This window comes from Chenopodium album, chromosome 7 (genome assembly GCF_948465745.1).
Source record: "Chenopodium album chromosome 7, dcCheAlbu1.1, whole genome shotgun sequence".
Classification (NCBI taxonomy): domain Eukaryota; kingdom Viridiplantae; phylum Streptophyta; class Magnoliopsida; order Caryophyllales; family Amaranthaceae; genus Chenopodium; species Chenopodium album.
The window spans coordinates 48027448-48054616 of record NC_137840.1 but is presented as its reverse complement, the minus strand read 5'-3'; the positions used below and the strand labels follow the sequence as shown (position 1 = coordinate 48054616).

Genomic DNA, 27169 nt, shown 5'->3' with positions numbered 1-27169 from the left:
AATTCATTAGGATCAAGATTACCTTCAAAGTCCGGAAATTCCAACTTGATATCCCGGTCACGGTTGTCCTCATGGTGTCGTTAGCGGTGTTCCCTTCTCCGGTGAGGAGAGTGAGAGTCATCTTCTTCACTAAGGCTTCTCTTTCTTCTAAGACTTCTTCTATTCTCCAAAACCTCAAGAAGTCTATCAAACTTCCTTTCTAGAGCATCCAATCTAGAGTGTTCGTAGTAATTTTCATCATATTCATAATAGTATCTATCACCCATGTTTCAATATAGAAAGCTTGTATTTTTGAGAGAAATTTCAAATTTTTGTGGGAAAAGATGAGATCTTTTGAGAGGGGGAAAGAGAAATTCAAAAAGGTAGGATCTTTCTAGGGTAATAACCCAGGCTCTTGGTACAAAATGATAAGAAATAACCAACAAAACCCAAGAAAAGGGGAGGAGAAATCAAGTAACAACAAGTTCAAACCAACAAAATAAGGTAAACCTATCTTAAAATCACCAAGATTAATGAAATAGGGGTCATAATCAAAGCCAATACCAAGTAAAGCTAGGATTAAGGTGTAACCACAGAGATTACAAGGTAGCAATCACAAAGAAAGCAAGATAATTACAAAGATTATGGTAGAGAGAGAAAGTCTCTTTGATTACAAAATCAAGCAAAGTTCAACATTAATTGAAATGCAAAAAGTCTTAAAACAACTTAAATAGTTTGCACAAGCTGACAAAAAAACGAGAAAAGGTTCGGCCGAACTCAGGGTAAGTTCGGTCGAACTTGTGGGTAGGTTCCGTCGAACCTAGGGATGGTTCGGTCGATTTGTCCTGCTCTTGGTTCGGTCGAACCTTTGGAGTTCGACCACTGCTGCAAAACTGACAAAATCGGTTTGAAACTTCCTGAATGGTTCGGTCGAACTTCCTTGGTTTGGCCAAACCTCTTCAATTCTTTTTGTCTTCAACTGTGATGATGTTTATCCCCAAAAGGTGACCTCCAAGGAGCTTGGAACGACTTCGTGTCACAACACATGGTACGTCTTCCACTTCTTCCACTAAGTTCCATGCACCCGCGTCACATTGGACTGTGGATGGCATACTGCGGATACGCAAATTTGACCTTATACGTAGCCAAAAGATATTTCATCGGCTTGCAATCAAATTAAGACGCATGGTCAAAAACCATTGCCATCGGTAGCACAAACCTTGTGAAAATATTATTCAAAACAAACTTCTTGACCTCGGCAGCGGATATCTTTGTCACTAGTTCAGCCTTTATCTATTTTGAGAAGTAGTTAATGCCAACCAGAGGAACTTATTTCCACCTATTGCTGATGAAAACGGCCCTACTATATCCATTCCCCATTGGGCAAAAGGAATCGGATTTAGTATAGGCGTTAACCCCGTTGAGTCATTTGGAGGTAGGTTGATAGCTGGAGAAAACTTTTGTCATTTTTCACATTTTTTTACATATCGGGAGGCATTATCGTTCATTGTTGGCCAGTAAAAACCTCTTCTCATTGCCTCTCTAAACAAGGCCTAGGCAATGAGATGGTTCACACAGGTACCTTCATGTATTTCTTCGATCAACCTATGTGACTCATTAGTCGTTATGCACCAACAGTAGTGAAAATCCCCGCTTATATACACTGTCCCTTTGCAGCTTTCGAGACTCTTCTTTATCAACCGGCAAAGCGCCGTAAAGGAGATATCTCAATATCTGATCATACCACTGACTATCGGTTTCAATGCATAGAACCTGCTCCAAAACTTCATCTATGCTTCTTTGCCTTAGAATTTAAACTATCACCGTTCTCTCAAGGTCATTGAAGCTTTAGCAAGATAATCATACCAAGGCATCAGCCTGCGCATTTTGTGCTCTTGGAACCAATTGTACCTCAAAATGATGTAATTGTGCCGTCAACTGATTTATCTTTTCAAGATATTTTACCATGTTGGGTTCCCGTGCCTCATAATCTCCACTAAATTGATTTGACGCCAACTGAGAATCTGTTTTTAGAATCAAGCGCTTTGCCTCCGCCGCTATTGATAACTAAATCCCAGCTATGGCTGCCTCATATTCGACTTCATTTTTTGTAGCTTTAAACTTGAATTTCAAGGCATATTCAAAAGTCCCGCCATCTGGCGCTATTAATCTATTATCACAATACCAGCCCCAGATCCGGTTGATGTGGCAGAGCCATCTACCGATACCTGCCATGCTCAGAACTCCTCTTATTCATCATTGTAAGAAGTTTCCACAATGAAATCTTACAGGGCTTCTGCCTTAGTTGACACTCTAGGCTTGTAATGTAACTCATATTCTGACAATTCAACCGCCCATTTCAGTAGTGGGTCTGATGTATCCATCTTATGCAACGCTTTCTCAAGTGGGTGATTTGTCAGTATCTCTATCGGGTGCGCATTAAAATAGGGTCGTAACTTTCTGGCTGCAGTCACCACTGCAAATGCCATTTTTTCTATCACTGGATATCTACGTTCAGCCATATTTAAGACATGACTGACGAAATATATCGGCATTTGCTGATTTCTTCTTTCCACCAATAACACTGCAGCCACAGTCTTTGGCGAGGCCGAGATGTATATTTGAAGTTGTTCACCTTGTTCCGGCCTTGCCACGGACCTCAAATGGCTTCTTACCACCTCAAGATTGTCAGCTTGGTCCTTTCCCCACTCGAAAGTCTTATCCTGGCATAAGACCACAAAAAAGGGGGAGGCTTATTAGCTGATTTGCTGATAAACCGAGTCAGCCCCGCCATTCAACCCGTAAGCCTTTGTATATCCCAAATGGTTTTTGGCTGCTTCATCTCGAGTATTGCACTTACTTTGTCAGGGTTTGCATCAATGCCTCGTTCACTCACTATGAATCCCAAAAAATTTCCAGATCAAACTCCAAATACACACTTTTTTGGGTTCAATTTCATCTAAAACTGTCGTACGGTAGCAAAGGTTTCCTTTAGGTCAGCTATGTGGTCCCCTTTCAGCCTGCTTTTCATAATGGTATCATCCACGTAGACCTCTACATTTTGCCCTTTTGGCTTTTCAAAAATCTTATCAACCAGCTTCTGGTAAGTCGCTCCTGCATTCTTTAATCCAAACATCATAGCCTTGTAACAATACACCCCGACATTTGTTATGAATTCCGTTTTCAGCTTGTCCGACTCTTGAAGGCTAACTTGGTGATATCCCGAGAATGCATCCAAAAAGCTAAGCATTGCATGGCCGTCTACCAACCTATCAATCCGAGGCAAAGGATAGTAATACTTGGGGCAAGCTTTGTTTAAATCTGTAAAGTCCACACACATCCGCCACTTTTTCGTCGGCTTTCTAACCATGAAAACATTAGCCAACCATTTCGGGTACGCGCATGGCTCTATGAACCCTGCTGCTAAGAGCTTGTTAACCTCAACTTGTATTGCTTTAATCTTCTCATTTAAGAAATTGCGCTTCTTCTGCCTTACCGGCCTGAACTTTCTATCAACGTTCAACTTATGCTCCATTACCTCAGGATAAATCTCAGGCATTTCATCTGCCGAGAAAGCAAACACATCCGCATTTTCCCCCAGCAAGCTAATCAGATGACATCTCATATCAACATCCATATCTGCTCCAACCTTTACTGTCCGGCTTGGATCACTTGGATGAAGTTCAATTTTCACCGTTTCTCCACCTAGTGACGGCCTAGGGGCTGTAATCGGCCTTGTATCAAAGTTCTCAATTGAAAATCCCGCACTGTCAGTTCTCTATCCCTTTTAGGGTTATTTACAATCGGGCCCTTCTATACTGGATTTTTTAAGGCTGTCACATAACACGACTTTGCCATCGCAAGCCCTCCATGCACCTTCTCCACATTCCTCAAATTTGATACATAGGCGATGGTTAGATGATAAGTTGACACCACTGCCTGTATATCATGTATTATCGGCCTTCCAAGAATAGCATTATATGCCGACGATACATCTATCACCAATAATTCTGCCATGACATCCCTCGTGGTCGTGCCATCTCCAAACCTAACCGGTAGAATTATGCTTCCTTTTGGCCTCACCATTGAACCATTAAACCCAATTTTCGGATAGGACACCGGCGGCATCAACTATTGTCTGCCTATCATCATTTCGTTAAATGCTTGCATAAGTAGAACATTAGCTGAACTTTCCCCATCCACCAAGACCCGCTTGATGTTGGCTCCGTTAATCGTTGTTATCAGCACCAAGGGATCATCGTGGGGAAGACAATTCCACTTGCATCTTCTTTCGTAAATACCACATCGGGTATCTCTGCTGGCCGAGAGCTGCTGTCAAACTTAAGAGCATTCACTATGTGCCGGTGCTCCAATAGATGTTTCAGTGCCCTGCTTATCATTCCTCCGTTAAACTGATTTACTAGTTATCCCGTCAATTTTCTTTCCAATCGATAAGGGTTTCCCATCATCCCCCTGCTGACTTATTTTCCCCTGGTGCTTCTCAGGCCTTCCTTCTATCTACTGACGCTCCGGCTACCGATACGATGGTGGTTGATTTCCCCCGCATGCAATCAGTATTGTGTCAAATGACCCTTTCTTTTCAGCTCTTCAATGTTATCATTCAATTGCGTGCACTCTTAAGTATAATGCCCAACATCTCGGTGGAACATGCGGTATTTCTTAGCATCTCTTCCTTTTGCTTTCATGGGCATAGGTCTCACCCATCCTCTCTATTCTGATTAACAGAGTATATGGCAGCCCTAAGCGTATTAAGTTGTGTATACGAGCTGTACCGCATTGGCGCCTTGGCCCCCCTGACCTCCTGCCGACTTCCTCCCCCCACCCCCTTACTAGGGTCGGATTCCTCGACCTTCCACCTTCTAAGGATCCCCCTCAGATGAGGGTTATTCCATATCGACTGAGCCGACTCGGCTACTTGTTTTCATTTATTTCCCAGTCTTTACATAGTCATGGGCTTTGTTAAAAGTCGCTGCCAGTGTCTGAAAATTTTTCCTTGTTAGATACTGTTTGAACTCAGAGTCGTTCAGGCAGTTCATTAACACCATAACGGTTATCTCCTGCTGCACCTTTGGAATTGTATTGGCTTGATTATTGAACCTTCTGATGTAGTCCCTTAGAGACTCATCTGCTTTTTGCCCTTTGGCCATCAATTCTCCTGAGGTTCTCTGTCGAACACTATTGCTAATATACTGCCCCACAATCATCTCTATCAGCCGTTCAAAACTATCCAGCGCACCACTTTCTAGGTTATTAAACCAATCAGCTGCCGCTCCAGTTGCAGTAGTCGAAAAGACCTTGCACCAAACCGCATCTGAGTTGGTGTACAAAATCATATGTCCTTCATAGGACGTTATGAATCTTCTTGGGTAACCTCTTCCATCATATCTACATGTTGGCATCTTTATCTTTTCCATTGGTTGATCCAAAATATCTTGTCTGAACGGTGATGCCCTTAACTGGACAATCGTCTTAATCACCCCTTGCCTTTCATCTGGTGACCTTCTTTATCGCTGATTTCTAGCATTGACGGCTCGACTGGAGGATTATACCTCTGTCTCATGAGAGGTTTCTTGTGTCCTTTGCAGCAACATTTCTCTGCGGGGCTGCCTTGGTGAATTTATCTTACGATTGAATTGACTGTCAAAATTCACAACATGCACCCCTCCTTCCCCCCTAGCGATTCCAGCCTCTGCTTCTTTTCTTTTCTTGCTCATAGTTGACATTACCCTTGCCGCTATTTCCAAATCTTCTGGGGTGAACTCGGCCATGGGATCTGCTACTATTCCAACATGTTGTTCTGGAGTCATCAGCATATTGAACTGATTCTCTTCCAAAGTGTGGGTTTCATCCACTATTTCAACCTTTGGCTGCACTCCAACTCTAGGATTTATTATCCTACTCGTCCCATTGTTACTTCCAAGTGTCTCTTTGTTAACGGCCATGATTTCTCTGTGTGAGGTCCTTAGGCGATAGAATGAATCACTACCCCCTCCTTCTAGCGCCAAATTGTTTCGGTTGAGATCCAACAACCCGTATCCGAGATCCAAAAGTTTGAATCTGAAGTCCGTGAAGCTCCTATCATCCAAATAACACATAAGGCAGAGATTAGCTAACCCCAGGGTGAATCTGGGAATAACCACTCCGATGATAAAGTTAGAAAGTGTTTAAGAGAAAAGAGAAGACGATATGAAGAGAGAGAAATTTTTAGAGAGAGAGAGATAGTAATTAATGCCCCCTTTTAAATGGTTAATTTCACCTATTTATAATGATTTCTCCTACCAGATGGATGCATGCCATGCAAACCACCTTTGTACCAAGTGCCGACTAATTAATGCCACGTGCTCAGTTTTAAGAGGAGTCGATATGCATGACATTACATACCGGTACCGATTTTAGTATTTTTGTCCAAAAGATTCATATCCGTATTACTAGTATTAGTAAAGTTATCGGCACTGTAGCAGTTATCGGTATCCTGTCATACAGTATATCCTTCATTTATTTATTTTAATGTTTTTTTAATAAAATTTAAAAAAAATAGATTTTTTTTAATGGGGAGACATCTATCCTTCCTCCCTCTGCTCCTGATGATTATATAAGTAGTCATCAACACAATATTATGAGCAAAGATGGGCATCGTACCGTGCCGTGCCGTCGCGGGACGTGCTTGGCCTTGTCGGAGTCGGGCTCGTGCCGTGCCGGCTTGGTGGCGGGCCGTGTCGTTCCGTGACAAGTTTTGGCACACCCTAGTCCATGGCACGGCACGGCCCACGTGCTTGGCGGGTCGTGTCGTGCCATTCTGCGAGCCACCATGATTTTTTTAATTTTTTTATTTTTAAAAATATATATATTATACAAAATTGATATATATATATATATGTTGGGTTGTGCCGGCGGGCCGACGATCGTGCCCGTGCCGTGCCATGCCAATTTTCAATATTTGTGTTCACGGCACGGCCCACGGCCCACAAGTAGGCCGTCGTGCCGGGCTCGTGCCACCCGCGTGCCGGCCTGGCCCATGCCCACCTTTAATTATGAGCAATATATAATTAAGGACTTTTGTTAAAAACTATCTTATATACATCAAATTTTGTGAAAAACTACCTAATAGAAAAATTGTTGTAAGAAACTACCTTATAAAAACTAAATGTTGTATCCGTAAAAAAAGTTGGTGTAATTTGTTACCATGTGCTTAATTTAACAACAAAAGTGAAAGGAAATTAGGGGTTATGAGGGGGCTATGGAGAAATTGGGTGAAAAAAGGAGAAAATAATTAAAGATTGAAAATTGGTCATTATACGTCTCTTATTCAATGCAATAATTCGGCAAAAGATAGCTTTTTACAATATTAATTATTTTGTAAGGTAATTTCTTACCACATTTATTGTTTAAAAGTAGTTTTTACAACATTTTTTTTAATAAGGTAGTTTTTACAAAAATTGACTTGTATAAGATAATTCTTCACAAAATATTCTATATTTAAATACTAGCTTAAGTATCAAAAGAAGATTACATATACTAATTTATCTATCTATATAATATACTAAAAGACAAGCGCCTCAATGTGACAAATGTCACTCCCTCATTTGCTTATCTTATTTATATAAATATTTTTAATAATTATTATTTACATAATCAAGCATAATTATTTTTGTAAAACTTCAAACTTAAATCTATCAATAAAAAGCAAGTTCTATACATGCATAGGATATTCATGATTTCCTAACTAAATTTAGTATTTTTTTAGCAATAAATTATACTCTATGTATTATAATTCTTAAATGTTACCTGTAATTTTTATAGTGTAACTATGTAGATTCTCTTACTCTAATACTACAAATAACTCATAATATCTTTCCAACATTTACTTCATCTATGATTACAAAAGTCATCAAGTTATTGAATAAATAATTTGAATAAATATAATTTAAGTGGTATAAGGAAACAAAATATTTTGTATATTGAAAGCCTAATATTGTTTTTTCTACTAAAATGTAAAAATATTATTGGTAGACTTTAGTTTGAGATCAATTATGGAGTCAATAAAGGTACAACACAAAATAGTGTTATAATTAATTTTATCGATTATTGTACTCCTTGACAAGTATTGAATATTAAGTTGAAATGTTGCTTTAAAAAAATTTAGAAACTTGAATATAAATTTAACTTTAATTGTCCTTTCAGCTTATGTACAATGTCTCTTGCAATGACATTTTCTTTTTTTTTCATAAGAAAATTGAAGCAAAAATCAGTCTAAACAAGATGAATACAAGTTAAATAAGACATTTGATAGGAAAATATATATATAGGAGTAAAATGTTTTGCAACTACTCGTATTTAACACTGTAATATTCATATATTGACAGTGCTATTACTTTTAAGAATTTTGAGAAAAAAATATTATTTTGATTCAAAATAAAATTGTGCAGTTCACGGGTACGATACTAACTATATAGTCGTTATTAGCAATAATTTTATGTTGTTCTACATATAGTAATGTTGTTAATTAGAATATTCTAATTAACACCAATCAATTAATGCATTATACTATAAGACAAACAAATCAATCAATCAATCACTGATTCGTTTATCTTATACTCCGTATTTGTAATGAGACAGCAAAGACTTGATATATTGTGTTGCATATATTTGGTTAGTTTTTGTTATATAAATTATATTGAATTAAGTTTCATATGTGGCTGGCCACACCGTACGGCCAGCCACCATTAATTTTATTTTATTTTTATTCTTTGTCTCTTTTCTCTCTCCTCTTTTCTTCTCCTCTAAGCTCAGATCCTTCATCTTATTTACTTAGAAAACACAAATTCCGAAACCATCGTCGATAGTCGTCGTCGTTGAAGCTCCAACCCAACCTATATCTCCTCGAAGCTCCAAACCCTTACATTTCCCCCAAATTTCAATAGATTTGAGTACAAATTCATCAATTTTATTCCTATTTCCTATTGATTTTTGTTCCTCCGCCGTCATCTTCGTCTCTGCCGTCGTTGTCTTCATCTTCGTTGAATATTTCATTATGGGAGAAGGTGTTAATCTGAGGGTGTGTGTTTTGGTGAAGTCGAAATCTTAATATACACCGGTTGAACATGAACAAAACGCCATTGTTTTCATTTTGTCGGTCATCTTTCTTTGTCTTCCAGATCTTATGATGATTTGTGCACTTTTAAGATCTTTATTTTTATTTAGTAGACACTAATTGTGGTAGTTGGAATTGATAGTTTATAGTCAGAATTGGATCCTCTTTTTGGTATAATTTACCTAGAAAACTTCTCTGTTGAATTTTGGTGTAATTTTACCTAGAAAACTTATTTGTTGTGGTGGTGGTGTGGGGTATGTAGTGGTTTGTGTGATAAGTGAGGTGCAGCAGGTAGTGGTGTAGTGGAGTTTAAGCTTTGAGGTGGTATATAGGATTAAGGTTACTTACTTTGTTAGGGGTTACTTACTTTGTTAGGGGTTACTTACTTGGTTAGGGTTTACTAGGGAGGTTACCAGGGGTTATTAGATTAGTTTCTTGAAGGGTTACTTAAGTGGGGTTACTTGGTCGGTAAGGGGTTATTAGGTTGGGGGTTACTTGGTTGGTTAGGGGTTACTAGGTCCGGTCAGGGGTTACTAAAGAGGTTAATTGGGGGGTTACTTAAGTGTGGTTACTTGGGGGGTTACTAGAGGAGTTACTTAAGTGGGATTGGTTACTTGGGGGTTACTTTAGGGGTTACTAGAGGGGTTACTTTAGGGGTTACTAATAAGGCACCCTACCGTACCGTGCGGCCAGCTGCACCAGAAACACATTGATTCAAAATATATTTTATTGACTTTGATTGATTCCAAATAATTTATTACAAAAAGTTGATCAATTTGTTCCTAGCCAAAAATATTCCAAAAATTTATATATAGTGTATAAGATATAATGTTGTTATTGTGTCTATAGATTTGGTAAGTGTGACGGGTAAAACAAATATAGATTATAATATAGCTATTGAAGCAGATGATATGACAAGAAAATATTTTGTTTTTCCTGACGGGAATAGGAAATGAATCTGTCTATTTCTCTTATATTTTTTTTAATTATTTTCTCTGATATAGTTATGTGGAGCATTATTCGTTTATTTTTCAATTAATAAAACAATTATTAAAAAAAAAGCGAATAAAATATTAAAACAAATGCCAATGACGTAAAACGTTATTCAAATCACATTCTGTAATTTCTGTATCGGCCATTACTGCGACTAAAGAAAATTTTAATAATTAAATTGTTAGTGAAAATGAGCCTTTTATTACTAATTGAATTGTTTTTATTTTTTTCCTGTGGGATTAATAATATGATTTATAAAGCGTGCATCGCACGGGAACTATGCTAGTATTTTATCTAAAAGTTTAACAACTAACGTATAAAATACACATCTATATCTATATTTAGTATTTAAAAACACAAACCACAAATCTATACTAAGCCACATGTCACTATAATCACTCATATGCCACATGTTTAATACTTTCTTTTTAAATTCCCATTTTAATATAAAAACAAAATATATAAATAATGTTTGAATCTTTAATCTTTATGCATTCTAAAACTTACAAATTTAAGTAAGAACATTAAGTGTTTCATATTCAATATAGTAAATTAAAGTTAAACTAATTAGCGTTCATTACATTAACAATAAAATATTTTTTTATCTCCTTAACTTGAATATAACTTAAACCAATGTGTCATTTCATGCCCTACAATATCTATGTATATATACCTAGCTAAATGCCACAACAACACCGACACTTTTCAAGAAAAATAACCTAAGTAACAAGTCGTGCATCGAACGGGTCAAAAGGCTAATTATATAATATTAACATACCAAATTAACAATATGATGAACCCACTAAATAATCAGTGAGGAAAATCTACTCATGCATCATATAAACACAAACCCATGTGCAAATAAACCAAGCCTATTAACCATGTCCACCATATATAAACAGAATCAAACCAAATTAGAGGTTACAATATTGTACAAGAATACGAGAAAACAGTAACTCATTTATTTAATGAAATTATTTTCATCGATAGCCTTACAACATACTTAACATAATATTTCCAAATAAAAACATATCTTAATTAATATGTCAACATTCACAATTTTGTATAATAAGAGATTCTAATATAACATTTCAAGAATCAAATTTCTGGAAGCAATAAATCATCTTTAGATTGTTAGAAAATAAGCAAATATAATATGATACATACTAATATCAATGTTGTGTAAACGAAATTGACAATTGTCGTATCGTGGTGAACCACTTACCTAAAAGACAATTCTATGCTACCCCGGTGCAGTAGACATCAAGTTGTCATCCTCCAAGGATAAACACGGCACCAGTATTTAAGTGCACTCACCAACATGAGTGCGTGGAACTCAGAATACTTGCCCAAAAACAAAATGGGATATTTTTAAGAGAAGATAAAAGATATAGCTAATTTTTGTAATATGCATTTGGAGAAGAAGATGGTTGATTTATAAAGTAATTGAGAAGGCAAAACGACTAGAAGGGGGAAACGATCTTCAATCAAGTGATGTAACATCCACCCATTAATTCCCCATAAGAGCTAGTTATAACCAACATCAAAAGATGTCACAGCTAGTCTTTAAACAACAGCATTAATCAGCAATAATACCCATTTAAATAGAAATAGTCAAAAGGATAAATATGTAACTTTCCTTGATTTTATTTTAAGAACTTCCAGCGTGCCTATATTATCATACTAGTTACTCTTAATATGCATGTCAAAAAATAAAAAGAAAAGGAAAATTTTTAATTAACCACCCAAAAATATACCTAATTTCTATCTAACCACCCGAAATTTTTTTATTTTAAATTACCACCCAATAATTTAAATAGTTACTTAGGTTACCACCCAATTTGAAATGTTGGTGAAATTTAGTCACGTGGGCCCAATCAACGGCTAGAAACGGCTATTTTTTTGCTTTCTAACAGTTTTCCTTCCCCGATTCTTCCTATCAATCACTTCCCCTAACTAAATCTGCCATCTCATCTTAAATTTCTTTACAAGTTCCACAAATTAGAGGTGAATTGTAACAACAGTAGCAGCCCTAACAGCGACAGAAAATCAATTCGCTTCAGGTAACCTTTTAATCTGTAAAAATTAGGGTTCTCTTGTCAATTAAATTGGGGGAATTTGTGTCAATTTAATTGGGGGAATTATTAGGGCTTTGAAGGCAATTGAATTAATTAGGTTTTTAAAAACAAAATTAGGGTTTCAATGTGATGATATGTTAAGAATTAAGGAAAAAAAAGGGTAATTTGCTGTGAATTAAGGGAGAAAAATGAATAAGGAATGGAGTTGGTTGGGAGAATTGAATGAGAAAGAGAAAAAAGTCGAAAAAAAATGGAGGGAAGTAACTACGGTGGGGGCCACGTGACTAAATTTCACCGGAATTTTAAATTGGGTGGTAATCTGAGTAACTAATTAAATTATTGGGTGGTAATTTAAAATAAATAAAAAATAATTCGGGTGGTTAGATAGAAATTAGGTACATTTTTTGGTGATAAATTAAAAAAAATTCCAAAAGAAAATAAATATGGAAGATATATTTGAAACGTGAATTGTTCTCTTTATTGACTGGACTAAATAGATTAATTAAATTATACAAATGATATTAGATCGACTTGGACAATAAAGGATATCAAGAAGATCAGCATGCAACAAGTTCTCTTGTAACGTACTTGTAACGTGATCAGCAGTATTCACAAGATTGACCGACAAAGAACCTAAGAAGCTCATCTACGTACTTGTAACGTGATCAACATTTTTGTTATTTTTGTTTTGTAAATATAACATATTTCGTAATAGTTGTAAACATTTTTAACACACTATTTTTAGCATTAGGTAAAGCGTAAGGTGTAACTCACTATTTCCTTACATTTGTAAGAGCATCTTCAATGGTTCAATTATAAGGAGTTGCTTGCAATTTAAATAAAGTTTCTAGCTACATGCTTATCGTTGGACAACAAAAAATTGAGCAACATGCAAGCAACTGTAGCACAACCAAGCTACATGCTTGATTGAAAAACAGATAAATAAACTCCATTCGTATTTTAACATGTGTATAATTATATATATTTTTTTTTAATTTTATTTTTTGCAAACTACATATGTTATGGCTTACCGTTGGAACAATTTGTTGCTTAAAAGTGTTGTAGCTTAGAAATTTATGTGAAAAAGCAATCTACAAAGGCATTGTAGCTTGCCATTGGAGATAATCTAACACACTAATTAAGGTAAACGCACAACTTAATTAAAAAAAGGATTTTTTGTAAAAAACTACCTTTTAAAATTTCGAATTTTGCGAAAAACTACCCTAAAAACAAAATGTTGTAACTAACTACCATATAAAGTATAAAATGTTGTAATTGACTACCTCCCACCAGAATAACACATTTGACTTTTATTTTTCGGTGTTGACCATGTCACGTAAGGGTCACATGAACCTTTAATGAGTTAATTCCCCTTTCCCCCAAATTTTTCCGCTTTATACCAACTCTTTTCCTTAACAATACGAATAATCATATTTTATATTGTTTATTTGCAACCCCTTTAAGGCTTTAATAATTATATGGGATGAATTGGTGAAAAGCGGAAAAATTTGGGGAAAATAAGGGAATTAAGACATTCAAGGGTCACGTGATTCTCACATGACATGGTCAATTTCGGGAAATAAAAGTCAAATGTTTCATTCTGGTGGAAGGTAGTCAGTTATAGTATTTAATACTTTATAAGGTAATTAATTACAACATTTTGTTTTTAGGGTAGTTTTTCGCAAAATCTAGGGTTTAAAAGGTAGTTTTTCAAAAAAAATCCTTAAAACAACTTTTAACATCAAAAAAAAAAAAAAAAAAAAAAAAAAAAAAAAAAAAAAAAGTGTCAAGCTGGTAGAAAAGTTTAAATTAATTCGTTTATTTACTTTCTCTAATCCCTTCCTCCAATAGAATGTAAAGAACATGTGTTACAAGTATAATAAAATGGGGTAATTAATTACTCCCTATAATATTTTTTTATTTTTTTAGCTAATGTAAGAAAATGTTCTTGTTATGAATTATTATTTTAATTAGAGAAGGTATTGTGTCAGTTCGGACTGACAAAATGTTTCGTAAGTCCGGACTGACAAAATGTGGATTTTTAATATCCTCAATTGGCGAGATAATATCCTCAATAGGTTGGATGATATCCTCTATTAGCTATATGATATCGTTTATTGGTTTGGATGATATTTTTACTAGCTGGATGATATCATCTATTAGATGGATGATATCCTCTATTAACAGGATGATAACCTTTATTGGCTAGATAATATTTGTATTGGCTAGATGATATCCTCTATTGGCTGAATGATATTTCTGCTAGCTGGATAATATCCTCTGTTGGCTGGATGATATTCTCTATTGGCTATATGGTATCATGGCTGGATGATATCATATAGCCAATAGAGGATATCATCCAGCCAATAAAGAATATCATAGACACAATCATAAATGATTTCATATAGCTAATAGAGAATATTATTCAACCATGATATCATGTAGCCAATAGAGGATATCATCAAGCAAATAGAGGATATGTATAACTTGTTTAAGAATATGTATAATTTGTTTGATGATATGTATAAAAATGGCATAACCTTCATTGAAGATCTCGTACTCAAGGTCATGGGTATAACATAAATTTCTCATTTCTCGACCAAAAATACATGCATATGTTATCAAAATACTCACTATTCAACATACAATCATGTGGGAAATTTAATTTCAACAATTATACATCACATAATAAAGCCCCTATTCTGTTTTTTGGGCATTTTTTGAAATATCCGAGAATATCAAGAAATTAAACTTTCTCTCTCTTCTACCATGGATGACCTCGCTCCTCTCCTTCGTCATAACCACCACCAATTTCTCATCGGGTGGAAATTTGTTCTTCATTGTCGCAAGAAGATGACGATAATATTTCTAGACTGACAAACATTGGGTGCGGCTTGCCGCAACCAATACTTTGTGTTTTAATTATAGTAGTATTTTTAAATAAAAATATATAGCAATTGTGAGTTGTAATGACTACTTCCTCTTTTTTCCCTTTCTTCACTCTTTTGATTATATGTTGATATTAAATTTCAAACATTTGTATAATAAATTATCTTGATTTTTTTTAAGGGAAAGATAAAATATCATTAATTGAAAGTCATACGGCATCTATAATAAGCATTATAGAAAAGTAAAATACAATATAAATTAATCAAGCAAAAATCCTCTTTAAATAAAGGACTTTTTGTCAAAAACTACTTAATCCTAATAAAAAAAATGTTGTAAAAAACTACCTAATAAATGGAAAAATGTTGTAAGAAACTACCTAACAAAATGTTAATTGTTGTAAAATACTATCTGATGAGTGTCATTAATGGCACTCATAGGGTAGTCTTTTAGGGTTATTTCTTTCCCTTTTTCATACTTTCTTCTCTTATTTTTTGTCCTTTTTCCTTTAGTTTCTCTTTCTCCTCTCTTCTTTATGGTTCTCGTGTTTTTCTCGTGTTTTCCTTTTATTTGGCTCTTTTTCCCTTTTATTTCCTTTCTTTGTTTGCTTGTGTAGGTACTTGGAGAATCACCTTTGCAAAGAAATCAAGTTGGGACCTTAATGACCAAGCAAGGAAGAAGCATTTGGCTAGAGAGGGCTTAGAGAGGCCTTGGAGAGGCCTCGGAGAGGTCTCCAAAGTATTGCCAGCAGGCCGCGGGCGCGGGTCAGTGAAGCCGCGGACGCCGGCTCAAGAAGCACAAATGGCCAGATTTTGGCAGGAACTACCCGCGGTTTCCCCGCGGGCTCTCCGCGGGCGCGGGAAACTTGGAGAGGGCGCTCCGTCTCAGAGAGACCGCAACCCCCTGATTGAGCTTTGGGAGTAGGGGATTAGCCGTGGGCGCGACATCTTTGGCCTCGGGCGCGGGTTTATACTGCCGCGGGCGCGGGTGTTGCCCATATAGCCCGCGGAGGGTTCCGTACCAATTTTTCCGCGGCCGCGGGTTCATCGGGAGAGGGCGCGGGATTTGCCGGTTTCTTCTTTGCTTATAAATAGAATTGTAATTCCTTTTTGAAACCAACTTTTTGATAATATTTCATTATCTTAGTTTTAGAGAGAGAATTTAGGTTGAGAGCTTCTCTCTCTGGATTAGGCTAGATTAGGAGTAGTTTTAGAGAGAGAAAGTGAAGGATTTCAATGGTGATTGAGAGATTGAAGATACAAGGGTGACAATTGTGTTCAAGATCTTCTCTATTATCAATGAGCATTCTTAACTTTATCTCACCTTATTGCTTTGTTTAATTTCATGTTTGTTTGGTTTAATTTTGATGTTTGATGCTTGATTAGTGTAATTGTTCTTGATATTTTGTTGATTTCCATAATTGTTAGTTGATAGATGATGATTCTTGAATAGTTGTTTGGCTAGGAATTGGGTGAATCTTGTATGATTGATTAATTTGGGAATTGTGTTGATTGATTGTTGAGATTAAAGTGATTAGTGAAGGTTTGCATGTGTGTAATTCAATTAGGGCTTGAGAATTATGCTAGATTGCATTGTAATTGCTAATGACATGAACAATTGATTTAGGAATTGCAATTATCGATTGGTTTTGATTGTGATTCTCTTAGTTTGTTATTCATAGTGAACCCTAGCTTAACAATTAGGAGATAGCTCTTTGATTCCTATTGATTGCTCTTATCATTAGTCCTCACAACCTTTGATTGACATGCTCTTCCCAAGTTGTTGCAATTGACATGATTACTTGTTGATCTCCGTTCCTAGTGATTTATTTCATTGATTACTTGTTTTGTTAGTTGTTAGTATTCTCTCTTACCTTCGTCTTCGACCTAGCTTAGGCACATAATTGAAAGTGCTTGAACATTACCGTTCCTTTGGGTTCGACCCTTGACTTGCCTCTATACTCGTATTAGAGTTTGTTAAGTGTTTATAAATTTAGTTTGACCAAGGGAAGATTAGATAACGACCTAGTTTTCCCCTCGTCACTATCTCCGCCGGGAATCCACCATTAACCCACCTTAAAATTAAACATCCCCAAAACCACCGCTTTCATTCCAAAACCAACACAACCTACTTGAAATTGCCTTCACCAAGCCGAAACCACCCTCAAATCCCAAAACCACCACCTATAACCCCAAAAATCAACATCTCGAATCACGAAATCCAACTACCCTCACAAACTCGGAATATCTTCTAACCACCCCAAAATAAACTTACCACCTTGAAAATCAACCCCTGTGATGGTTTCAGGGGTGTTTTGAGGTAGGTCAACACCTTAAAATTAGATTAACGTTGGAAATTCGGCCAAAGGTAGTACCTTACAACATTTTACCTTTTACAAGGTAGTTTCTTACAACATTTTTTTTATACGGTAGTTTCTCACAAATTTTAGGTTGTATTAGGTAGTTTCTAACAAAAAAACCCTTAAAGAAACTATGATGATGAGAAACTAGATCTGACGATGAAACACAGTCCTCGATTGTTCGCTTAATTATGCAACCTTCTGTGAGGGAGTCCATGTTCTTGACATAGTTTTGGGAAGAAAATTCATTACTTGACCATGTCAATTGCATCCTCAATTCCAACACTAATTGCAAACGAATAACAACCCATGAATCCAATATTTCATATTAACCCTAAAAAAAAATTTCAATCTTCAATAAGGGAAGAGAAGAAAGACAAACACCAAAGTTTTATAAAAGGAGAGAATAAACCCAAAAATTAGGAAGAAAACTCTCATAAAGAAATAACAAGGAGGATTATTAATGACTAAAATTCTCATAAATTATCTTGAGCTTTAGAACAAAATAATGATTACAATACTTTAATCAATTCAAGATCTATCAATGACGATGGCAAGCAACAAAATGTACAGCAATCAAAATCACTAAAGTAAATACTAATATATAACTATATATCTATTAAATTGTAATAAAATCAGAAAATCTTGGTGGACCAACCTGATCCACAATAATATTATTTTGGAACTAAGGTTTATATTCATGTAACTAAGGCTATATTAAACATAGTGACTTCTAATTTTAACATAGTAACCTTATGTTTAACATAGTGAACTTTTTTAAAACTCGTGTGACTTTTAATAATATTGAGAACTTAAATTACGACGTTATGTTGAATAGTGACCCAATTTCAATATAGTGATCTATATATGTTATTCATATTGACCATTATATATTAAAATTTTCATTAAAAAATGTCACAATGACTTTTATTTTAACATAATAACCTTTATTTTAATATAATGACTTTTTTTTTTACTAATAAAACAATTATATTGTCTCTAATGTTGGTGGTCCACAATAAATTAGTGTGAACTAGGTCTATTTAAAAATTTGTATGTAACCCTTTACCTTTGATTAAGGCAAAAGTATTAAGGTAGATGGATAGTGTAGGACATTTTTGCTTTTTTAGATGACGAAAAAAATAGTGTGTGTATATATAAGAATATGTACTACTATCTACAAGGATATTTAATTTTCAAAATTTTGTTTATAGAGACGATAGCTATGATTTTGAAAAATTATTGGTCCTTATCAAAATGTGTTTGCTTCTAATATAGCCATTCAAGATGATATTTTGCTAGTAAAGGATAACCCGAACATATATATACTTCATATATCTTAACAAATAAATATAAAACAATGCATTTCTAGTGTGGCTGACCGCACCATGCGGCAGGGTGCCAAATCAGCAAATCACAAAGTAACCCCACCAACACTACTAAAAATTGGTCAAATTGCGACCGGCGCAAACAGTCGCAAAAAATAGTAAAAACGGTCGCAAAACATAATTGCGACCGTCAACGGTCGCAACATGGCGGTCGTTATTATCTTGGTCGCAAAAAAAAAAAAAAAAATATTACGACTGTTTGACGGTAGCAGATTTTTTATGGCCGTTTTCCCTATTTTCAACGACCATTTCAATTACGGTCGTAAATATTAGAAATTGCGACCGCCTTATGAAACGGTCGCAAATATTGAATTTAGCGACAGTCATAAGCCGTCGCTAAAAGTTAAAAAAAAAAAACAAAAAAAAAGATAAAAACCCACCCACCCACACCCTTAACCCAAATCCCACCCACACCCTTAACCCAGATCCCACCCTTACCACCACACTACACACCTTAAAACACCACCCAATCACCACGAAAACCCCAACCAGCCACCACGGAAACCCCATCCACCATGAAAACCCCAACCACCACGAAAACTAGCAAAAATCAACCCAAAAAAAAGATAAAATCAAATCCAAAAAAGCCAAAAAATCCAAACAAAAATTCAAACGAAAAAAAATACAAAATTCCAATGAATAAAACATGGAAATTCGAATTAAAACATGGAATTTCGAATTAATAAAAAAAACAGAGAAAATTCAAAGTAATTAACCACAAAATCGAAAATAAAACAATTATCAAACCATAATCAACCAAAAAAATCAAATTCGAAATAAAATTAACAAAAATCAACCCAAAAATCGAAACAAAAATCAAGCATACATAGTAACATTAACAAAATAACAAAAATCAAAACCAAACATTAACCAAAATATGAAAATGAAAATGAATCCCAAAATGAACAAAAATTAACATTCGAATACTGAAATTCGAAGAAAAAATCAAAAAAAAAAATTTGAATAAAAACTCAGACAAACAAGTATAAACATGATAACATACCTTAAACCTCGAGTTGACTTCGAATTTCACCTCAAATTTGGTTTAATAAGGCCAAATTCGACAATGAAAAGTCTAGATCTAGACTTTTCATGGTCGAATTTGACCTTAAAAACCATCAACTTGCTTAGCCATAAGATTGTGACGGTGGAGATAGTGGTGGTGGGCTAAATCTTGACGATGGAGGTCATGGTGGTGACGGTTGGCGTCGGTTGAATGTTAGGACGATTTTCGATCTATTTCCGGCAATAAAAGTCAATTAATAATGAAGGAGGAATGAAGGAGGAGAGGAGGAATGAAGGAGGAGAGGAGGAATGAAGGAGGAGAAGAGGAATGGCGAGAAGGAAAGAAGGAGCGAAGGAGGAGAGGAGGAATGAAGGAGGAGAAAAGGAATGGCGAGAAGGAAAGAAGGAGCGAAGGAGGAGAGAGAATGAGCGGCTGCTGAATGAGTGTGAAGTAGTTAGGGTTTGTGAATAAGGTAGGCTTTTATACCGTTTTTTTAATTAAAAAAAAGGTCTTTTACGACCGTTTTTCCGGTCGCAGATTATGATATTTACGATCGTCTCTTTGACGGTCGCAGAATATGACATTTACGACCGTCTTTTCCGGTCGCATATTATGATTATTTACGACCGTCTCTTTGACGGTCGCAGAATATGACATTTACGACCGTCATTTTCGGTCGCATATTATGATTATTTACGACCGTCTCTTTGACGGTCGCAAATTATGACATTTACGACCGTCAGAGACGGTCGTAGATTTTGACATTTACGATCGTCTCTTTGACGGTAGCAGATTATGTCATTTACGACCGTCAGAGACGGTCGCAGATTTTGACATTTACGACCGTCTATTTCGGTCACAGATTATGACATTTACGACCGTCTTTGACAGTCGCAAACAATTTATTTAAATTTGGAATTATTTATAATTGTTCAAACAGCCTTGCGACTGTCTAAAAGGCTAAAAACGGTCGTAAAACGGTCGCAAATTTGCGACCGTTGTCAAAGAAGTCGTAATATTGCGACCGCATAAAAAAGGCATATTTTGCGACCGTTTTTTAGACGGTCGTAGGAAAACGGTCGCAATTTAGCCGAATTTTAGTAGTGCAACCTATTAACCCCTCCAACCAAGTAACCTTTGACCGGGCCTAATAACTCCTGACCGGACTAAGTAACGCCGGACCAAATAACCCATGACCGGACCTAGTAACCCCTTAAGTAACTCATCTAATAACCCCTCAAGTAACTTATTTATTAACCCCTTAAGTAACCCCTGACCGGACCAAGTAACCCCGCCCTCTAGTAACCCCTTCGACTTAGTAACCCCTCCGACTTAATAACCCCTTAAGTAACCCCTGACCGGACCAAGTAACCCCGCCCTCTAGTAACCCCTTCGACTTAGTAACCCCTCCGACTTAATAACCCCTTAAGTAACCACACTTAAGTAACCCCTCCAGTAACCCCTCAAGTATCCTCACTTAAATAACCTCCCAAGTAACCCCTATTAACCCCTTCAAGTAACCCCACTTAAGTGGCCAGTAATACCCGAATATTTTATGATTTTAGATAATATATTCTATTAAAAAAATAGTTTATTTTTATTTATGAAATAACTTTCCTAATCTCATATTTTTATTCTAGGGTTCGGAAAGTTTTAAAAACATATTTTAATACGACTTTATATTGGTAAAGGTATATAAACTATTTTAGCCCAAGTTTTTGATAAATAAATTGTACAGCCGTTTTGATATAACATAACTAGCTTTCTCTTAACTCCATTCTGTTCGTAGGGTTTATAGTAGTAGCCATATTTGCTATTAATCTTAATACTCACGATCATCAATTGGTCAAACTAATTACCTGTATTCCAAAATTTTTGAGTAATGCGTTGGTGAAATGGTGATGGAGCAGTAGAAGGTTTGGGAGTAATCATGTCATGTGTAATTGCAGTATTGCGCCCACTATTATATCGGTAATCACACAAACTCTTTTGAGATGTTTGATTAATGTAACTATATTTTATTATTATATGTAATCACACTAAAATGTTTGTATTATATTTTGTATAATTATTATGTGTGATATGATTTTTTAATGGTATTCCTTGTATATATGATTAATTATTATGATATTGTATGATTTGATTTGATTTGAATATCATATTATTTTTGTTTCATATATTGATTGTACAATTATTTCTAGGGTTATAATGTTGTAATAGGGAGTATTGTATTATCGAGGTTTTAGGGTTGTTAACGCAGAGTATTATTTTTGGATTGTGAGCTAATTATTTTTGGGTGCTAGTATTATTTCCCTAAGAGTTGAGATGTTTTTGAATTGAATTGTTATGTTATTTGGGAACATGTGTCATTGTTGAGATTGTTTATGAATAATTATTTTATCGATGTATGAGATCAAAAGGTTGAGAATTATTATTTTTATTCTTGGTTTGAGGCTCAACGTTATATACCTTAGTCCTGGGCATGTTGGTAAGGAGATGATAATCATGAGTTAAGAATGAGGTACAATCTCTATTTTTTATTTTTCTATGGTCCGCTACAGTGGGAATTGACCCGTATGTGGTCTGGTTCAAGGTGTTTTCTAGTTATTGAGAGTATTAAAGTTTTTATACTTGTTGGTTTGTTATTCGAATTACCCATGTCCAAGGCTTGGTAATATAACAAAGAGCATGGCGCACTTATTGGTTATGAGATAATTGAGTGAAGGATTGTATTATTATTTGAGGTTGAGTTGATAAAGGTTATTTTTTCAGAGTACATTGTGTAATGTAGTTTTGAACTACATTGATTAATTGATGAACTAGTAATGTTGCTTGTTTTATGTTATTCTTTGTACTTTGATATGTGATGATTACTCGGCTTTTTTTGCTGACGTATGTGTTATTTTGTTGTGCTACTTGTGTTTGCGGCCATGTCTTTTTCTTATGGTGGCCCTGCGACGATCTATTTTGGAATTTGTCCTTAATGGTGAGCAGTCAAGATTGTAACATGTTGATCAAGAGATGATCGTGGCTAAAGGAGCTCAAGTGTTTCGATTAGTTTGTTATAACAAGTTTAATTTATAAAGTTGTATAAATAGCTCACTTAGATTATTGTGTTGTAATTATTGGGATTTTTGTAAGTCTTAACACTTGACAAGTTGTTAATTGTGGCGATGATACCTCCGATTTAAGTGTATGCTTCCGCAGTTTTATTCAAAGGTTGTTTATTTTTCCTTTATTTCTTATTTATTATTAGTTAGTAAATCAGGGGTGTTACATGACCTATCTAGTAAGCCCTTAAAAAACCTCTGACCTACCCATCTAGTAACCCCTTAAGTAACTCCCGACCTAGTAACCCTTGACCCACCACCCCCCCCCCAAAACGCCACTAGCCCCACCCCCAATACGCCATGCCACCACAACCCCCATACACCAAACCCACAAACAAACATAGATCCAACCGAACCCACAACCAAATCGTTAAAGAAAAAAAAATTAAATCGAACATACCTTTAAAATTAACAAGGAAAAATTGCTCCCATTAATCTGAACTTTGCCTCGTCCGCTGTTAATAATCCCAACTTTCGTTTATTATCTATTGCACCCAACTTTAGGGGGTATTAATTTCTGTTGCACCCAAATGACCTGCAACCGGTAAATCAGGTAAACATTTCTGATTTTTTTTTGCACACGTGTCAACATGTAATTGGTTGAAAAAAATAGAAAAAAAAAATTAAAAACATAATTAAAAAAAAAACCCAACAGCCACCTCCGCTTAGCTTCTCTTAGCCACCGTCGACCACCGCCACCTCCCAATTATATAATTCAAACACAGCCCAATTCCACCACCTGTGCCCCCACCTCCGACAACCCTACCCAGGTCGCCGGTACCCCTGCCCACAAAAACCGGCAAAACCCTTCCTTCCCTCTCCCCGAAAACCACCCCAGCTCCGCCCTACAGCTCCAACAACATCATATTCGCGCCGAGCAACCCCCGTAACCACCATCGCCACTGCATTCTTCGAATTCCCACACCCCCAGCCACCGAAAACCTCCTCTAACACACCCCCAGCCACCAAAAACCTCCTTCTAACACCAACCCAGCAACCGAAAACCTCCTTCGACACCCCCCCAGCCACCGAACTACTCCCCTCCTTTCCCCACTCAAAACCGCATCCACCACCATATTACTTCTACTCGCGGTTGAGATCGGCCAATTTAGGGTCGAATAGCGAGATCGGGAAGGGAAGGGGTGGCTGGGCGGCGGTTTCCGGTAGCGGGGGAGGGGTTTTCGGGGAAGAGGCTGTTTTTCCGGCGGGGTAGGGGGTGGGGGTATGGTGTTTTCCGGGATAGGGTGGGGGGTTGGGTATTTTTCCTTTTTTTTAATTTTTTTTAATTTTAATTTTTGTTTTTTTTTTTTTTTTTTTTTTTTTTACCTATCACGTGTTGACACGTGTCTAGGTAACCTGCTACGTACATCAGGTTAGATGACCTGTTGGGTGCAACGAAAATTAATACCCCCCAAAGTTGGGTGCAATCGATAAAAACAAAAGTTGGGATTATTTTCGGCGGACGAGGCAAAGTTCAGATTAATGGGAGCAATTTTTCCAATTAACAATGACTTCGAATTTTACTTCAAATATGGCTAAAAAGGTCAAATTCGACCATGAAATCTCTAGATCTAGAGTTTTTTTGGCCAAATTTGGCCTTAAAAACCCAAGTTGTTTTCTGACAACGGGGTACGAGGAGCTCACGGAGTATGACGACGGGTTAGTGGAAGGCATGTGTTCTTCCTCTGAGGAGAGAGAGAGAAGAGAGAAAGAGGAGATAGCTTGGTGAAGGGGGTGATTGGATGACTAACTGGAGAAGAAGAAATTAAAAGAGGAGAGATAAAGAGGAGATAAAGAAGGGAGAGAAGAAGAATTAAAAAATAATTTATTGTAGCTGGCCGCACGACCAACCACATATGAAACTTTGTGAAAAAAATAAAACAAGAAACTTATGGTTCGTTTGGCATTGTTGTGGTTTTCTGTTTTTTAGTTTTTTGTTTTCTAAAAGTATATGATATGTGTCCTATAATGAATCAAAAATTATATAAACTTATTAAAATTATGATAATTTCAAAAACTGACAACTGAAAAGTGGAAACACCTTTTTCTTGTTTCATATTTTTGGTTTTTGGTTTTCAAAAAAACAGAAAACTAAAAACCAAAACTGATGCAAAAAAAGCCCTTAGTGTTTAGGCAAGATATGAAAACGGTTATTACAGAGTTGAATGAGATTTCCTTTGTTTTACTACTTTATGTTCATGAATCTTGAATTATATATATATATATATATATATATATATATATATATATATATATATATATATATATATATATATATACACACACACATACATATGTAACTAATATCTCATATCCTCCAACAAAAAATCTTACAAAATAGACCTATTCTGAAGGGAGTTGATGGAAGATTGGTTTTGGATCGGAACTAGTGTACTGTTATGTATTGATAATTAGTGTAGGTCTCCTAAAAGCAACTCCAATGGTTGTAGCTAGGGAGTTGCTTGCAATTTCAATAATTTCTTAGCTACTAACTTGACCATTGGAGCTAAAAAACTCAATTAGCTTTGCCAAGCTAATTTGCTTGGGAATTAAACTTGCCAAAATAAAATGTTCATTACACCAATTAAGCTCTTTTCCATGTGATTTCTATCCAACGGTTACTACTAAGCTAATAGCTAGCCATTGAAGCAAAATATAGCGAAATTGATAATTAGATTAAAAGCTTATGTGGCATGACAAGCTAATTGTCAAATTAGCTTGCCATGCCATTGAAGTTGCTCTAATATATTGTCCTATCTAAGCTAAACCGTTATCTTATCTACTACTATTGCTAATTTATTACGGTTGACCTTTTCTAACAATATGATCAATCTTGGGATATTAATGCCCTATCTCAAGACTCAAGCACTTCCAAACAGTGGCGGATCCACATTGACGCCTGGGGGGCACGTGCTACCCCCACAAAAAAAAAAAAAAAAAAAAAATAAAATAAAATAAAGAAAAAAGCTGGAAAAGCATCGATTAAATCTGTATATATATTATAATCTGTAATATTGTTAAAGGTCTCCAGCATTGCTTTAGTGGTAAGAGAGGTGGATGGGTGAACATGTTTATTCATCAAGCTCAGGTTCGAGACCCCTTAGCATCAGTGTTTTTTTTTTTTTTTTTTTAAAATGAATTCCCACTTTCCTCCTATTTAATTAACAAAAGGATAAGGTATTACTATCTTTTCATGATAAATTTCTTTTTTCCGTTTTCACACTTTTTATAAACAGTCCTTATTAATATGAAATACTCTCTCCGTTACATTTTATATTCTTCTCATTTTCATTACATAATATTTATTGCATTTATTTGGCCATTATTAAAATACGTTTATAATCGTAAGAAAATTTACACTGAAATAAATTTAAAAAATCATACTCCAACTGTGTTTAAATAAATGAAACGTTTTCACTTTTTGTACAATTCATCTAATTCACTGCACGATTTGACTTTGACAGAAGGAGCACCTTTAGCTAATATTTGTGATTTACACATAACAATAAATATAGTTATGTGGGTACTTGTTGGAATAGTCAAATTTATTACTATAATATTCAATTGTTATAAGTTTAATTATTAAAGATATTTTCAGTCAAAGTTTTACGTTAGCATATGTGCACAAGGAAAAATTTATATCAAAGTTTTCGGTATAAATTCATATGCAACTTTGACAAAATAGAAAATAAACATGTGGAAAGTTAATAATAGTATAATCGATATCTACAATATAATTGAATTATTTGTAAAAAAAAAAATAAAAAAATAAAAAAACGTGTCAATATAAATGTTTGAATTTGATTGTTAATTATCATATGACTACACAACGCATTATATCCATTTGTTGGCTGACTATACTATGTTATGTTACAACAATGTTTTACTTATTCTTTTTATAATTGTCTAGTGCTACCCCTAGTTCGGATTCCTGGATCCGCCACTGCTTCCAAATGTGATTGTGCAACTTATTAGAGGTACTCCTCATCCTATTAAGGATTTAATAAATGATAATTATGTATAGTCTTAACGGCTGTCATTAAATAAACTTTCAAAAATAATTTAAAGTTGGAAATATATATAAGATAAAATTACACGTAAATTGATACAACTTATATTTATTTTATTCTTAATACTACGTATTTCATCTTTGGCTTCTTATGCATAAACCCGAAGGCTATATTTATAATTTTCTACTATAAGAATATTACTTTATGTAGGTCAGCTCACTTCGGCCAACCATATTGCATTGAAATCA

General features: G+C 35.5%; 1 protein-coding gene across 1 annotated transcript; it reads right to left on the bottom strand.

Annotated features, from left to right (window-relative positions):
- Positions 1–4925: 4925 nt before the first annotated feature.
- Positions 4926–5414, bottom strand: LOC145640245 (uncharacterized). Its single transcript, XM_081691547.1, has one exon. It carries the CDS (start codon positions 5412–5414, stop codon positions 4926–4928), a length of 489 nt encoding a protein of 162 aa, XP_081547673.1.
- Between the last annotated feature and the right edge of the window lie 21755 nt (positions 5415–27169).

Excerpts from the sequence above, each read along its gene's own strand:
- LOC145640245 (XM_081691547.1), bottom strand. The coding sequence starts at position 5,414 with ATGGAAAAGATAAAGATGCCAACATGTAGATATGATGGAAGAGGTTAC.